This window comes from Chinchilla lanigera, unplaced genomic scaffold, assembly GCF_000276665.1.
Source record: "Chinchilla lanigera isolate Chin_1 unplaced genomic scaffold, ChiLan1.0 scaffold00006, whole genome shotgun sequence".
Classification (NCBI taxonomy): Eukaryota; Metazoa; Chordata; class Mammalia; order Rodentia; family Chinchillidae; genus Chinchilla; species Chinchilla lanigera.
The window spans coordinates 42,698,472-42,711,031 of NW_004955407.1; the positions used below are offsets into that span (position 1 = coordinate 42,698,472).

The 12,560-nt window shown below is 45.9% G+C and overlaps 2 protein-coding genes across 7 annotated transcripts in view; one reads left to right on the forward strand and one right to left on the reverse strand.

The window, feature by feature from the left end:
- Mcm3ap (minichromosome maintenance complex component 3 associated protein) overlaps nucleotides 1-7,868 on the reverse strand; it is a 48,918-nt gene extending 41,050 nt beyond the window's left edge. The window contains exons 1-6 of one of the 3 annotated variants that reach the window (XM_005375932.2): nucleotides 7,767-7,868; nucleotides 5,632-6,953; nucleotides 4,972-5,195; nucleotides 3,674-3,752; nucleotides 3,293-3,437; nucleotides 1,264-1,454 (exon numbers count right to left, since the gene is read on the reverse strand). In XM_005375932.2, the coding sequence (XP_005375989.1) occupies nucleotides 1,264-1,454; nucleotides 3,293-3,437; nucleotides 3,674-3,752; nucleotides 4,972-5,195; nucleotides 5,632-6,844 (1,852 nt within the window). In that variant the 5' untranslated portion in view covers nucleotides 6,845-6,953; nucleotides 7,767-7,868. The other 2 variants (XM_005375931.2, XM_013505733.1) reach the window with 2 other exon arrangements.
- A 67-nt stretch (nucleotides 7,869-7,935) lies between these two features.
- Nucleotides 7,936-12,491, forward strand: Ybey (ybeY metallopeptidase (putative)). 4 transcript variants are annotated; one of them, XM_005375930.2, is made up of 6 exons: nucleotides 7,968-8,174; nucleotides 8,334-8,514; nucleotides 8,595-8,847; nucleotides 10,015-10,143; nucleotides 10,916-10,984; nucleotides 12,123-12,491. In XM_005375930.2, the coding sequence occupies exons 2-6, from the start codon at nucleotides 8,402-8,404 to the stop codon at nucleotides 12,207-12,209; spliced, it is 651 nt and encodes a 216-aa protein (XP_005375987.1). In that variant the 5' UTR covers nucleotides 7,968-8,174; nucleotides 8,334-8,401; the 3' UTR covers nucleotides 12,210-12,491. The 4 variants fall into 4 exon arrangements, 1 of the variants encoding a protein (XP_005375987.1); XR_259644.2 differs by having other exon boundaries at nucleotides 10,015-10,984; nucleotides 12,123-12,151; XR_001231523.1 differs by lacking the exon at nucleotides 8,334-8,514 and having other exon boundaries at nucleotides 7,936-8,015; nucleotides 10,015-10,984; nucleotides 12,123-12,151.
- Nucleotides 12,492-12,560: the final 69 nt, after the last annotated feature.

The window sequence follows — 12,560 nt, forward strand, 5'->3', positions numbered from 1 at the left end:
GGCTACCCAGCCAGTGGCTTCTAACTCCGTAACCACCACAGCGACAGTCATGATGTGGGATGTTCACTAAAAATATAAACGTGTTAAATGTAAACATTCAAAATATACTGTTATGAGGCTGGGGATTTAGCTCAGCAGCACAGCGCCTGCCTGGCAAGCACAAGGTCGTGAGTTCGATTCCTGGTACAGGAAAAAAAACAAAAAACAAAAGAAAATATACTGTTATTTCACAGAATTCTGTCTCCGTATTCACAATCATATATTGAAAGTTACCTGGGTCCTGACCTGAATAAGCACCCTACTGTTATTGCCCACAAAATTAAAAGTACAAATCTCTAGGTAAAATGGAATACAACAACTTCACACTCTTTTTTTGTTTGGTTTTTTTTGTTTCTTTCGAGACAAAGTCTCACTATGCAGTTCAGGCTGGCCTTGAATTCCTTGAACTCATATCGATCCTCCTGCCTCAGCCTCCTGAGTGCTGAGATTACCTGACTCATTTTTATTTTGAAAAATTTCAATACCTAATAATAATTTTATTCAGAATGTAAAAATCACCATGTCAATGATATAGGACAACAGCTTTTATTATGAATTTAAGCACTGTGATTACTCCAATTATTCACAATTTTTAAAAAAAGAAACTTCCAGGAGCAGGCCTATAACCCCAGCACTCAGGAGGCTGAGGCCAGGATTGCCCCAAATTCATAGCCAACCTGGGCTACACAGTGAATTCAAGACCAGCCTGAACTACAAAATGAGCCCTACCTCCAAAAAAAAAAAAAAAAAAAAAAAAAAAAAAAAAAAGGAAACTCCTACAGGTGAAATTTAAGAAAAAATTACCAAGAGTAAAAACAGTGTATGTGCTTCCTTTTTGGTCACGGTATATAATTTTAATGTTAAAGGGACTATCTTTGGAAGGTAGAACAGTCAATTTAGCACTCCAGAAGTATAACAATGTCTGACATGGAGCATCCCTTCTCCCTCTCTACCAACAATCAGCGTGAGTTCTTCCACACCCCTGCCCCCAACTTCACTCACACACAGGCAGATGGGTTCATTCAGACACGCACGAACACAGCACTCACCCCAGGAATACTGGCTGACAATAATAACTAGTAATAACCAGAGGTGGCTTATCAGAGCCCCAAGACAACAGCAGCAGACCCCAAGGAAAGGGTCACTCCTCTCTGGTGTCTCCCCCAAAAGCACTTTACCACAATTTTGCCAGGGCTCTGGAACCCCTGCCAATAAGCACTGTACCTTGCCGCATAATTCGGTCTCTTTGGTCGAGCAGGCGATACTTCTCCTCAGACGTCTCAGCCACCGTGCCTATCAGGGCGCTGAGGGATGACACACACAGCCCAAGACCCTCGGAGCACTCAGACCCAGAGTCAAAAGCATCTCCTTCAAACTGGTGGGCCTTCAGAAGACTTGGCTTCTTCACTGGAGAGCTACAGGGAAAATTACACATCAAGGGCCTGGGTATCATTTCTGCTTCCAAATCGCTCAAGGCATTTTGGACCTCTAAAGCTAGTATAAGCATGGAAATGAAACAAATCTTGATAAAGTCTATAGTGAGAAAAGAAACAAATTTTAAAAAAAATTCCTTTTAAAATGAAAAAAACCCTAGAATGGTTATAATCCTAAGCTTATAACCCCAGGTACTTGGGAAGCTGAAACAGGAGGCTCACAAGTTCAAGCCTAGCAAAGACAATTTAGTGAGACCCTGCCTCAAAATAAAGAAGTCCTGGGGCTGTAGCTCCGTAGCAGACCACTTGCCTACCATGTGCAATCCAGTTCAATCCCTAGTACCACAAAAATAGTAGTAATAGTAAAAAATAAAATGAAAAAGAAGCCAGGCATGGTGCTTATGTGCCTGCAGTTCTAGCTACTCAGAAGGCTGTGGCAAGATCACTCAAGCCCAAAAATTCAAGGACAGCCTGGGCAACATGGGGAGAGTCATCTAAAGAAAGAAAAAGGGAAAGAAAAGGAAGAATGGCTGGTGATGGGCACAAAGGTATTATTTATTCGTTTTTTAATAACCTTCAAATATTTCAGAGGCTAGGGATGTGGCAGCACAGTGCCTACCTGGCAAGTGCAAGGTCATGAGTTCAATTCTTGGTATCAAAACAAAACAAAGTATTTCATAGTTTTTAAAATGAGATTATCTTTTTTAAATAGCTGAGATACATATTTGCAAACTTCTATCTCAAAGAAACTAAATTCATTATGGAAAAAGCGCTTTAATAGTCTGAGGAATACTGTGCCTAACACTGACTTTTTTTTGGCAGTAGGCCACACTCAGGACTGGATCCTCTCTCATATCCTACTGGTTTTCAACATACTCTGAACCTGCATGTCAAAGTGGGTGTAAGAGTGGCCTAATGGAGGAACAGTAAAAAGCAACCAGCAACTTAACTACGGGTCACAAGATGGAAAGCAAGGGAAGCCATGCACTGGCCAAGAGATGAGAAGGGTTAAAGCAGAGACCTAAGGAAGCAGGCCAGGTGTGACAGGAGGCTGGGAATCAGCAGGCATCTCAACCCACAGCCCAGGGCATAGGCCTTTGGGAAAGTCTCCCATACAAACTCACACCACACACCAGTCATCACTACCCAGAGGCAGCTTCTACTTTACCAGAAATGATGATTAGAAATGCATAGTTATTACAACCATTTAGGTTTTTAAGGGGAAAAGTTACCACATAGGCATTAACCTGTCAGATGGAACTGCAAGCAACTTCATGAGACTTGGGACTGAGACAAGCAAGATGTGCTCCACCTCAGGTGAGGCAAGTAATGCCCAGCATGGGCACTACAGCCTGAGCACCCACGGTACAGGCAGTTTTGTGTGCAGACAGAAGCTCTGCCATCCCGTTGAGCAGACCCAAGTAGAAACTAAACCCCAGCATCCCACAGCTGTGGCCAAAGGATCAGCTATAGGAGCTATGATGAGCTTCTTCCAAAGAAAATGCCTAGATGGATTAAAAAAAAAAGTCCAGCCCAAACAAGGACCTTCCCAGCTCCAGCATAATGTGAGAACAGGGGAAAGAAGATCATTCCTTCAGCTGGACTCACTCTCAAGTCTCTGGCCAGGATTCTCCGTCCCAGCCACCTCACACAGCCCTGCCATGGGGAGCCCCCTCCCTCTACCCCCAGCAGTTGTAGGCAACCAGCCCCTATTGTCTCCCATCCTCCATGGTCCCTCATTCCCCACTCAAGTGTCACTGTGTGTCCCCACATCTGATCGGTCCTTCCTGAATGTGGTCAGCAAGAGACATCAGTCCCACCTTTTATTAAGGAGGCTGCCGGCTGCAGCCCTCACTGTGGCCTTGCCAAGAGGAGAGTGCTGAAAGGGCATATCCTCCGGGCCCTGGCTGGCTTCACCATCCCCAGGTTTCTTCTCCCTCGGGGAAAAGGGTTTCTTGTTGGGACCTGACAACACAGAACAGAGCTTATGCTGCTATAGGCCTGATGCTGGACTTTCAGTTTCTTTTTGACAAAGGACTACTGACACAGAAAGTTATAAAAGAGCCCAAGGAAATAACTATAGACATAAGGACCCACTCAGACCCAGCCTCCCCTCTGGCCCTGGAAAAAGCAAGCACATTCCTGGCCAAAAGGCCTCACACACAGAACATTAGACCATGAAAGAATCATTGAAAACTCACTTATTTTCTTCTTGTGCCAAAAGATAGCCACGTCTTTATGCAAACTTTTCCCCTTCTTCCTAGCCAGGGCTGCAGATGCCTAAAAAACAGTCCATGCCCAAGTATAAAAAGAGCAGGAACCCAAAGAACACGAGAATGAAAGTTCAAATGCAGTAAGAACAGACCACTCAAAAATAAAAAGGAGCCACTATCCTCTGTGCTGCAGGGACACCTCCTCCTACCACACCACATGCTCTGTCCACATCATCTGCCTCCAGCGTGGAAGCCATACTCCTCCTCTCCTTTTCCTATCCCACAAGCAGGTGCCACTCTTCTTTCCAAAACTAGCAACTGTGCTGTGATAGAACCCACGAAGTTGGCCTCTGATCTTTGGTGAAATGAATCTCACCAGCTAATTTCATATACAGAAACAGAAACCCTGCCAAGTCACACGAAAGCGCAAAAGGAAATTCCAAAATAATGCACATGGAGTACCATTTATCACAAAATTAACTACATGTTATAAAGGTATAGACACACTTACATGTAGAAAAAGTTACCATTCTAGGTAACTGGGGATGCTCCTGAGTGACAGGAGAGATAAGTGCAATCAGCTTGTTTCTCAATGAATTGTTTATAGTGGCAGTGTATTTACAAATTAGTCACATCATAAAAATACTGAAGGTTCAGCTGAGAAAATAAGCACATTACACAGAAAACCTAACTTTTTAAAAACTGAAGATTACCATATGAACAAGTAATTCCACTCCCAAAAAAATACGCCCAAAAATTGAAGGCAGAGGCTCAAACAGATACCTCTATACCAGTGACCCCAGCAGCATTACCCACAATAGCGAAGGGTGGAAACAATCCAAGTGTTCCTCAACAGGGAACTTATTATAAAACACAGTCTATTCGTTAATGGAATACTATCAACCCATAAAAAGAATGTTCTGATACATCCTACAACATGAACTACCTCTGAAAACTTGTAAGTAAAACATGTCACACAAAAAGACAAATATTAAGTATATAAATACTGTATATTCGTGAAATATCTAAAACAGGAACTCCGTGACAGAAAGTAGACTAGAGGTAACCAGGGACTGGGACAAGGGGAGTAGGGAGTTTCTAAGTTGAAAGCGACATATTTTCCTGCTTCTCTTATACTCAAGGAACCTCCAGGTCCACTATTAATTAGGTGGGAAAATGAAAAATCCAGAACTAATTTGACTCACCTTTTTTATCTGGGAAAAAAAACACTTTAAAAGAGGCAAAGTCCAAATGTGGGTAACAAATAGAAGATTAGGATTACTCACATGATCAAAAAAATGCACCACTGCAAGCTTTTTGCTGCGTCTAGTGAAGATTCGCTGCACTTTAGCAATTTTGCCAAAGTGGTTCTCCAGGGTAGTCCTGTCATTGAGGTAGTCCGGAATGTTCTTGCACTGGATCACTGTGAGTTCTGTGGGAGACAAGCGCCCAAGGCTGTCCATGTTCTCACTTTTTTTACTCTGGTGCACAGGAGCTCCCCTTACAGAATCTGGGGATTCAGAGAACAAGACACATAAACCCATCAGGTGTGACACTTTCAAACCACAGGAGGAACCAACTATACGAAAGCAAGTTTTTCACAGATGGAAGGCCTACACCAAGGTCCTACGTTAGGGTCCCTAACACTTATAGGCAACTTAGAAAAAACCAAGATAGTTGTGATGGTCCATGTCTATAATCCTAGCATTCTAGAAGAATGAGGAAGGAGGATGACAAGTTCCAACCTACCCTGGGCAACTTTGTGAGAGACTGTCCCAAAATAAAAAATAAAATTTTAGAAAAGGCTGGGGATATAGCTCAGTGCAAAGGCCCTCGGTTCAACAAGCTGTACAACAAAATTGAAAGAAAAATCAACTTAACACCCAGGAAAACTTAATGAGACCCTGCTAGCAGAATGTACTGTGTTGTACATTTTTTTAACTCACCTTCTTTTTTATCCCTGCTTTCAGTTTCTTCCTCTTTATTCATACCAGGAAGCCGAGAAGGTGCAAGGACAGACTGACTACTTCCTGAAATGGCCATGTGGTCACTTTCCCCACACTCAGCAAAGCCACTTTCCTTTTTAGATTCTTTATTGCTCAGGCGACCTACTTCTTTATTGCTTTTGAAGACATCTTGTATTGTCCGACCAAACAAAGTACCTCCCCGGGGTCGATTCAGACGGACGGGTCGTTTATCTGGAGGATGATCACCCCTGGACAGAGGATCTGAGTCATCTGCTGCCTCATGGCCATGTCTCCTTGGAGAGCGATCTTGGTCCTCTTTCCTTTTCAGTCCTTTCATGAGGCTGGAAAGCGGTTCCACCTGGGAAACAGCCTCTTCACACTCTTGTCGCACACCTGATTTGCTAACTGAGAAGGGTTCTCCCAAAGACCCAGCAGATACAGGAAAACTACTGAAGTTACTATTACAACTTCCAAAAACTGATTTAAGTCCTCTCTTTTCTTCCTCTACATTTTGGTTTGACAAAGGGGTAAAGGGAGATGAATTGTTATTATTAACTGGTCTTGAAAAGATAAAACTTGAATTGGTAGCTGAACTACTTGTTACCTGGGAAAAAGAAAAAGGAGCCAGGCCTCCTGGTCCGCTATTAATTGGATGGGAAAATGTAAAAAATCCAGAAGTAATTTGGCTCTGGGTTTTCTCTGGCTCGGACTCAGCCCCTAATATGGGTCTGAATACTGCGTTTTCCAGAGGTTTAAAGCTGATCTCTGTTTTCCCAAAACCAGAGCTCACTACTTCTCCAGTTTCTGATCCAAACGTAGAGGTAGTTGAGAAAACCCCAAGGCTGGTAGGTGATTTAAAACTAAATCCTGAGTTTCCAGGCAGAGATGAACTTGAAGTCCCAGAAGTAGCTACAAAGGGAGGCGTGTGTTCAAGTCCAGAAAAGAGTCCAGAATTTGAGGTCTGGGTGAGTCCAAATGTTTGCCCTGAAGAATGATTTATTCCAGAAGGTGCTCCAAAGCTGGGCATTTGCGAAAATCCTGTGCTCCTTCCAGACAATGTACTGTTTTGTCCAAAAAGTGAAGGTTGACCAAATCGAAATGGTGGCTTAGACTGAAATGTTCCTGCTGTACTACTAGAAGATGCTGCAAAAGCACTCGGCTGCTGACCACTGAAAGGATTCACTGGGTTCATCTTTGATTCAATTATTAAAAAGCAATAAATACCATGTGTACAAAGTTAAGTCTCGTTTCCTAAACAGTCTGTTCCACTAGAGAGAGCTCCCCTTCATCTTCAGGATAAGCTGAAGGACAAAAATTCAGAATATCACAGTATGTCCTTATAAGGAATAAGAACAGTCTTAACTCACAAGCCACAGTTAATTATTCTTCGATTTTTTTGAAGCAGGGTCTCGCTATATGGTTGAGGCTGGTCTTGAACTCATTATGTAGCCCAGGCTGGCCGCGAACCTGCAGCGATCCTGACTGTGCCTCCCAAGTGCTGGGATTACAGGCCTGCTCCAGGAGGCCCGGCTGAAAGCATAATTATTTAAAACGCGAGCAACGCAAAAGATGGAGCCACTTTATCTGCTGAGCTATCACTGTCTCTCGCCAGCAAAGGAACCTATTGGCTCTCACAAAATAAAGTTGCTATACAGAGGTTTAAAACCTGATCATTAGAGACTAAAATGAAAATCCGTATCGTTTTAATAAATTCGCGAGAACTCTCGCTTGGTAATAGGAATGGATGCCGTTACTTACACCTTTGAACTTAGAGGGAGACGTCGCCGACTGCCTAGTCTCGGCGCCCAGAGATTACAATGTAACCGCTGCGCTGCTACTGTGCCCCCACCCCATCTAACTCTTCTCCGAGGAACCGCAGCACGAAGCACCTTTTCCCGATCAAGAAATAGATTTTTTTTTTATAATGGCGACTGCTGGAGGTTGGCTCAGGCCAGAGCGGCCTCGCGGAGCAGCCGGGGGCGAGGCCTCCACCGCGGCCGGGAGTCCTTGGCTACGCCGGGGAAGCAGTCGGGCCGCGCTGGCCGGGCCCTGGCCCGCCCGCCCCCTCCGTCCGCTCCGTCCGCTCCGTCCGCTCCGTCCCCTCCGTCCCCTACCGCTCGCCGCCGCCCTTCGTCCCCTGCGGTCAGCCGCGTAGGTCCTCGGCACCAGGGAGGCGGGGGCGGGGGGGGGGCGCTTGGCTGTGCGCGGCGGGCAGAAAACACGGAGGGCACCAAACGCAGCGGGCAGAAAACGCCGCGGACTAGCTTCCGGTCCCCCGGCCCGCCGCGTTCGAGTTCCGCTCCGCGGCTTCCGGCCTGCTGCGCCGCTTCCGGTCCAGTAAGTGCAGGGCCGGCTCCTCCGTAGTGAGTTCACGCTGAGCGCCCGAAAGCCCCACGCCTTCGCTGCTTCTCTGCGCTACACGGCCCCGCGCGGCTGCCCCAACTAGTGAAGACCACATCCCCGCAGACCGTTTCCTGGGGTTGTCATTAGCGTTCCTTTGCCTGACTCCGTGGCTGTACCAGGTTTGTTTTGATACTAAGGATGGAACCCAGGGCGTTTCACCACTGAGCTACGTCTTCATCACTTTTATTTGTTTGTATATTTTTGGTGTTAGGAATTGGGCCCAGGGTTTTCACGGTGCGCTCCATCCCCAGCTCTTTTTTTTTTTTTTTTTTTTAAAGTGGAGACAGAATCTCGCTAATTTGACCCGCTGGGCTCCAAACTTTGATTCTCCTGCCTCAGCCCTCTAATGGCAGGGATTACAACCATGTGCCACCGAACAGGGCTAAATTCCTCATTTTTATATCTTCTTATGGTGAATGCAAATTTCGCTAAAGTGGTCAACAAATTCCACCAAATAAAGTGAGTGATTTGGTTGTAGCATGTGTGTTTTTATAGAATCTATCACTTTCTAGTACTGATCTCTTCAACTTTAACCACAGGTTCCATCCAAACAATTTTAAAGGGCCTGATGTTCTTCCTAAAATGAGTTTGGTGATTAGAAATCTGCAACGCGCGATCCCCATTAGGAGAGTGCCACTTCGCAGGAATGTGGAGATTGTAAGGAATGTTTTAGGAGTGGAGAAATTTGACCTGGGGATCATCTTTCTTGACAACAAGAATATTCAGCATATTAATGGGATCTACAGGAAGAAAAGTGTCCCAACCGATGTGCTTTCGTTTCCATTTCATGAGGTAAAAGAAATGCTCCTCTTCTTGTTTAGCCTGCCTTCCAGAATAAATTTTGTCTTAATTACATACGTGGTTCTTAATTTTGATTTTGAAAATTTCCAAAAACAAGAATGCCAGGCTTGGTGGTGCACGCTTGTAATCCCGCCTACTTAGGAGGTTAAGGCAAGAGGATCACAAGTTTGAGCCCAGCCTGGGCAACTTAGTGACTTAGCAAGACCCTGTCTCAAAATAAATAAGATCTGGGGGGGTATCTCAGTGGTAGAGTGCCCCTGGGTTTGATTCTCAGTATCTCAGAAGGACAAATGTGATAATTCACCTCAATTCCCCTCAATTCACCTTGGTATTGCCAAGTGGAAGAGGAAAGGTGTCTAAACCCTGTCCTCTCCTCAGTGCTGTCAGTGAATTAAAAGAAGTGCTTCTGTGTCCTTAGGACTCAATGAACAGAAGGAGATTTGAAAAAAATGATAACACTAAATAAAAGACTGGAGTACCTTAAACACATACAATGTGCCCGCTGTGCGCACCTGTAGTGATGCAAGGCTTCACTCGTTGTTAGCAGCGTAAGGTGAAGCAACCCTCCTGGAAAGCAATTTGGCAATATAGAGAGCAGCAAAGAGCCTTTAAAACAGCCACGGTGTAATCTACTGGTATCACATCTAGGGAGATAAATCCAAAGAAGAGAAAAGATACACTACTAAACATATAATGTAAAATGTATTAGAATTGTTTACTTACTGTTTTCCTTCATATGGAAAGAATAGATACATCCTAAATATCCAGCCATAGATGAGTGTCTTAGTGTGGACAGTCCTCAGCTGAGGGCCTGGTCTTCACAGTTTCTGTGGGAGCATGGAAGATTTCGTTCAGGAATAGGCAGAATGACAGAAATTCAAAATTGTGTTTCCATGCCGAGTTAGCTCTGAAGAAGCTTTTTGCGGGCGGCGGGGGGCAGGTTTTCCACATTGGGAGGGATGAAAGTGACTCATCTGACAGGTGGGAGCGTTCGAAATCACCTGTGTGTGGGGGCTGCGCAGCTTGCCCCCTTGGGCCTCACTGCTGCTCATAAGCATGCTGCTTGAGTCCCCTCTGCCTAAGACTCTGAGCCGTGTCCTTGTGGCTGGGTTACTGTTTCCAGAGTGATGTCCTCTAAGTCTGTTTCCTCATTTTCAGAATCTGAAAGCAGGTGAAATTCCCCAGCCTAGTTTTCCAGGTGACTATAATCTGGGAGACATTTTCTTAGGTGTGGAGTATATCTTCCAGCAGTGCAAAGAAAATGAAGATTACTATGACATTCTGACTGTAAGTAAAGATGCTGAAATCATATCCTGGCTCATGAAACACGTGCCATGCACAGGGGTTAGGAAGGAGACCACTGTGTGCACACCAAGTGCCCCAGGTGCTCGGGGGTTGCAGCAGGAGAACTCACAAGCAGAGAGGAGTACCCAGGCCTGTGAAAAACAGGGCTCCCAGGAGCCCTCTAGAACTCATCCATGGGAATCAGTAAGCTGTGTTTTCACTCAGACAGACCTGCTAGATCAGCTTCTTCAGCCGCCAGAAACATGAAGAATCTGAGTTTTTTAGGAGCTTCCATACTTGCTATGGGTTCTTTGGCAGTACAGCCACCACCTGGACTGTCTGACATACCCTGGGGTTGTGGTGGCAAATCTAAGGCACACCTGTTGTTTTTCTTTCAGGACAAAAGTTGTTAATGTGTAAGTTGCTTTTCTACGCTCAGGCCTCAGTATTCAGGTTTAATTGCAGTATTGGCCAGCTCCCTCTCACCGCTTCTGCCTTGGTCGGCTCAGTTCTCTTTGCCCCCCACCCTAGATCTGTACCCAGCTCCCCCTAGTTCTCTACCTTGAAGAGTGCAGTTGCTGGGTTCCCATTTCAGAGAGAGAGCTGAGGTGGGGCACTTGAATCTGCCCATGACGGTGGCTGGCTCTTGCACAGTACCCTCCCTGGGTGAAGAACAGCTTGGTTTTCCAAGGGCAGCTGGGACCCTGGGGATGACCTTGAAAGGGCAGCTTTCTGTGCTGTCAACCCCTAAACCAGTTTTTTAATTTTCCAACAGGTGACAGCCACCCATGGACTCTGTCACCTATTGGGCTTCACACACAACTCGGAAGCAGAGTGGCAGAAGGTAGGAGCCCCAGGCCAGCTTGTACCCCACAGCCAAACGTGCCCTTTAAAAAAAAAATGGTTCACAAGCATCCATTTTAAATACTTTAAATACCTATGGCAGTATTAGTGCCAACTGTTGAAAAGCAGATGTGAGTAGACAGACTGAAAGTTATCTCCCCCGGAGCACTTGTAATTAATTCTAGGGGAAAGCACACTGTTCAGAAAGTCTTAAGAAGAACCTGATGATAACCAAGAGTTGTGTAATCCCAGCTGTCAGGAAGCTGAGGTCGGGCTGGGCATGGTGGCACAAGCCTGTAATCCCAGCACTTGGGAGGCTGAGGCAGGAGGATCGTTGTGAGTTCGAGACCAGCCTGGGCTACAAAGTGAGCTGAAGGCCAGCCTGAGCTGCGTAGCGAGACCCTGTCTCAAAAAGACAATAAATAAATAAATTTAAAAAAGGAAGCTGAGGTAGAAGGATCACCGTGAATTTTTTTTTTTTTTTGGTTTTTCTCCGGTACCAGGAACCGAACTCATGACCTTGCGCTTGCCAGGCAGGCGCTTTTGCCGCTGAGCTAAATCCCCAGCCCTGATCACCGTGAATTTAAAGCCAGCCTGGGCTACATAGTGAGACTTTCTCAAAAAAAAAAAAAAAAAAAAAGGAGAAAGAAAAGAAAAGAACCTGATGATAAGCATCATCAGAAACAAGATTGAGTACAGGGAGAAACCTGGTTTAAAGTGAATCAGACAGGGTATGGTGATGCACACCTGTAACACCACCACTTGCAAGGCTGAGGCAGGAGGATCACAGCAAGTGCAAGGGCAACCTGGACTGCATAGTGAGTTCAAGAATAAATAACTTGAACTACACAGCAAGACCCTGTCTCAAAAAAATGTTTTTAGAAAAGAAATAGTGAATCAGTGCCACTCTCTATGTTCAGCCACCTTGGTTTGTATTTGAGAGCAAACTATCCATTGTTCTGAAAGACCTGAAAAACTTTCTCTTTAGAGAAAGACCCCTGCTGGCACCACCCAACCCATCCAGGTGCTGCCCTAAGCTGTGCAGGGTCACAAGGCCCTGCCCCTCACAGGCTGGAGGGTATTTCTGGGGGCAGGGTAGGTGAGTGTCCTGGAGGTCCCGGCCTTGCTCTGTCTTTCAGATGTACCTCCAGGAGAAGCAGGTGCTGGAGGAGCTAAGCCGGCGCACGGGGGCCCAGCTCCAGCCCCTGAGCAGAGACCTCTTCTGATGCTGCTGTGGGCACTGACCAGACCAGAGCTGGACCAAGGCTCCTGACCCGAGCCTTGCTTGTGCTAGACCTCAGACATTGAAGCTGCTGATCCGCCTCACCCCCGCCTCTCCTGCGGTGTCCCTGTGGACATGGCCACCCAGGGCCCAAAGGGGACTTGCTCTGCTTCCTCTGTGTGGGAGGCACGGGAAGCTTGCAGTTCCTCTGTAGGAAATCTCACTGGGGCAGTCTTTCCTGTTCATCCTCTGAAAGTTGAAATAAGCTACAAGTTTCAGATCCTTTAGGCACAAGTGCCATGTCCTTGGTGGGAGCAGGTCAAGAGGGTGCTGCGTCCTGGCATCTCCCACTGCT

What these genes read in the sequence shown, in the direction of transcription:
- Ybey (XM_005375930.2), top strand. Translation starts at nt 8,402, where the DNA reads ATGGCAGGGATTACAACCATGTGCCACCGAACAGGGCTAAATTCCTCA. An exon ending in AACAAATTCCACCAAATAAA is followed by an intron (nt 8,515 to 8,594) that starts GTGAGTGATTTG and finishes CTTTAACCACAG; the next exon opens with GTTCCATCCAAACAATTTTA. An exon ending in CGGAAGCAGAGTGGCAGAAG is followed by an intron (nt 10,985 to 12,122) that starts GTAGGAGCCCCA and finishes TCTGTCTTTCAG; the next exon opens with ATGTACCTCCAGGAGAAGCA.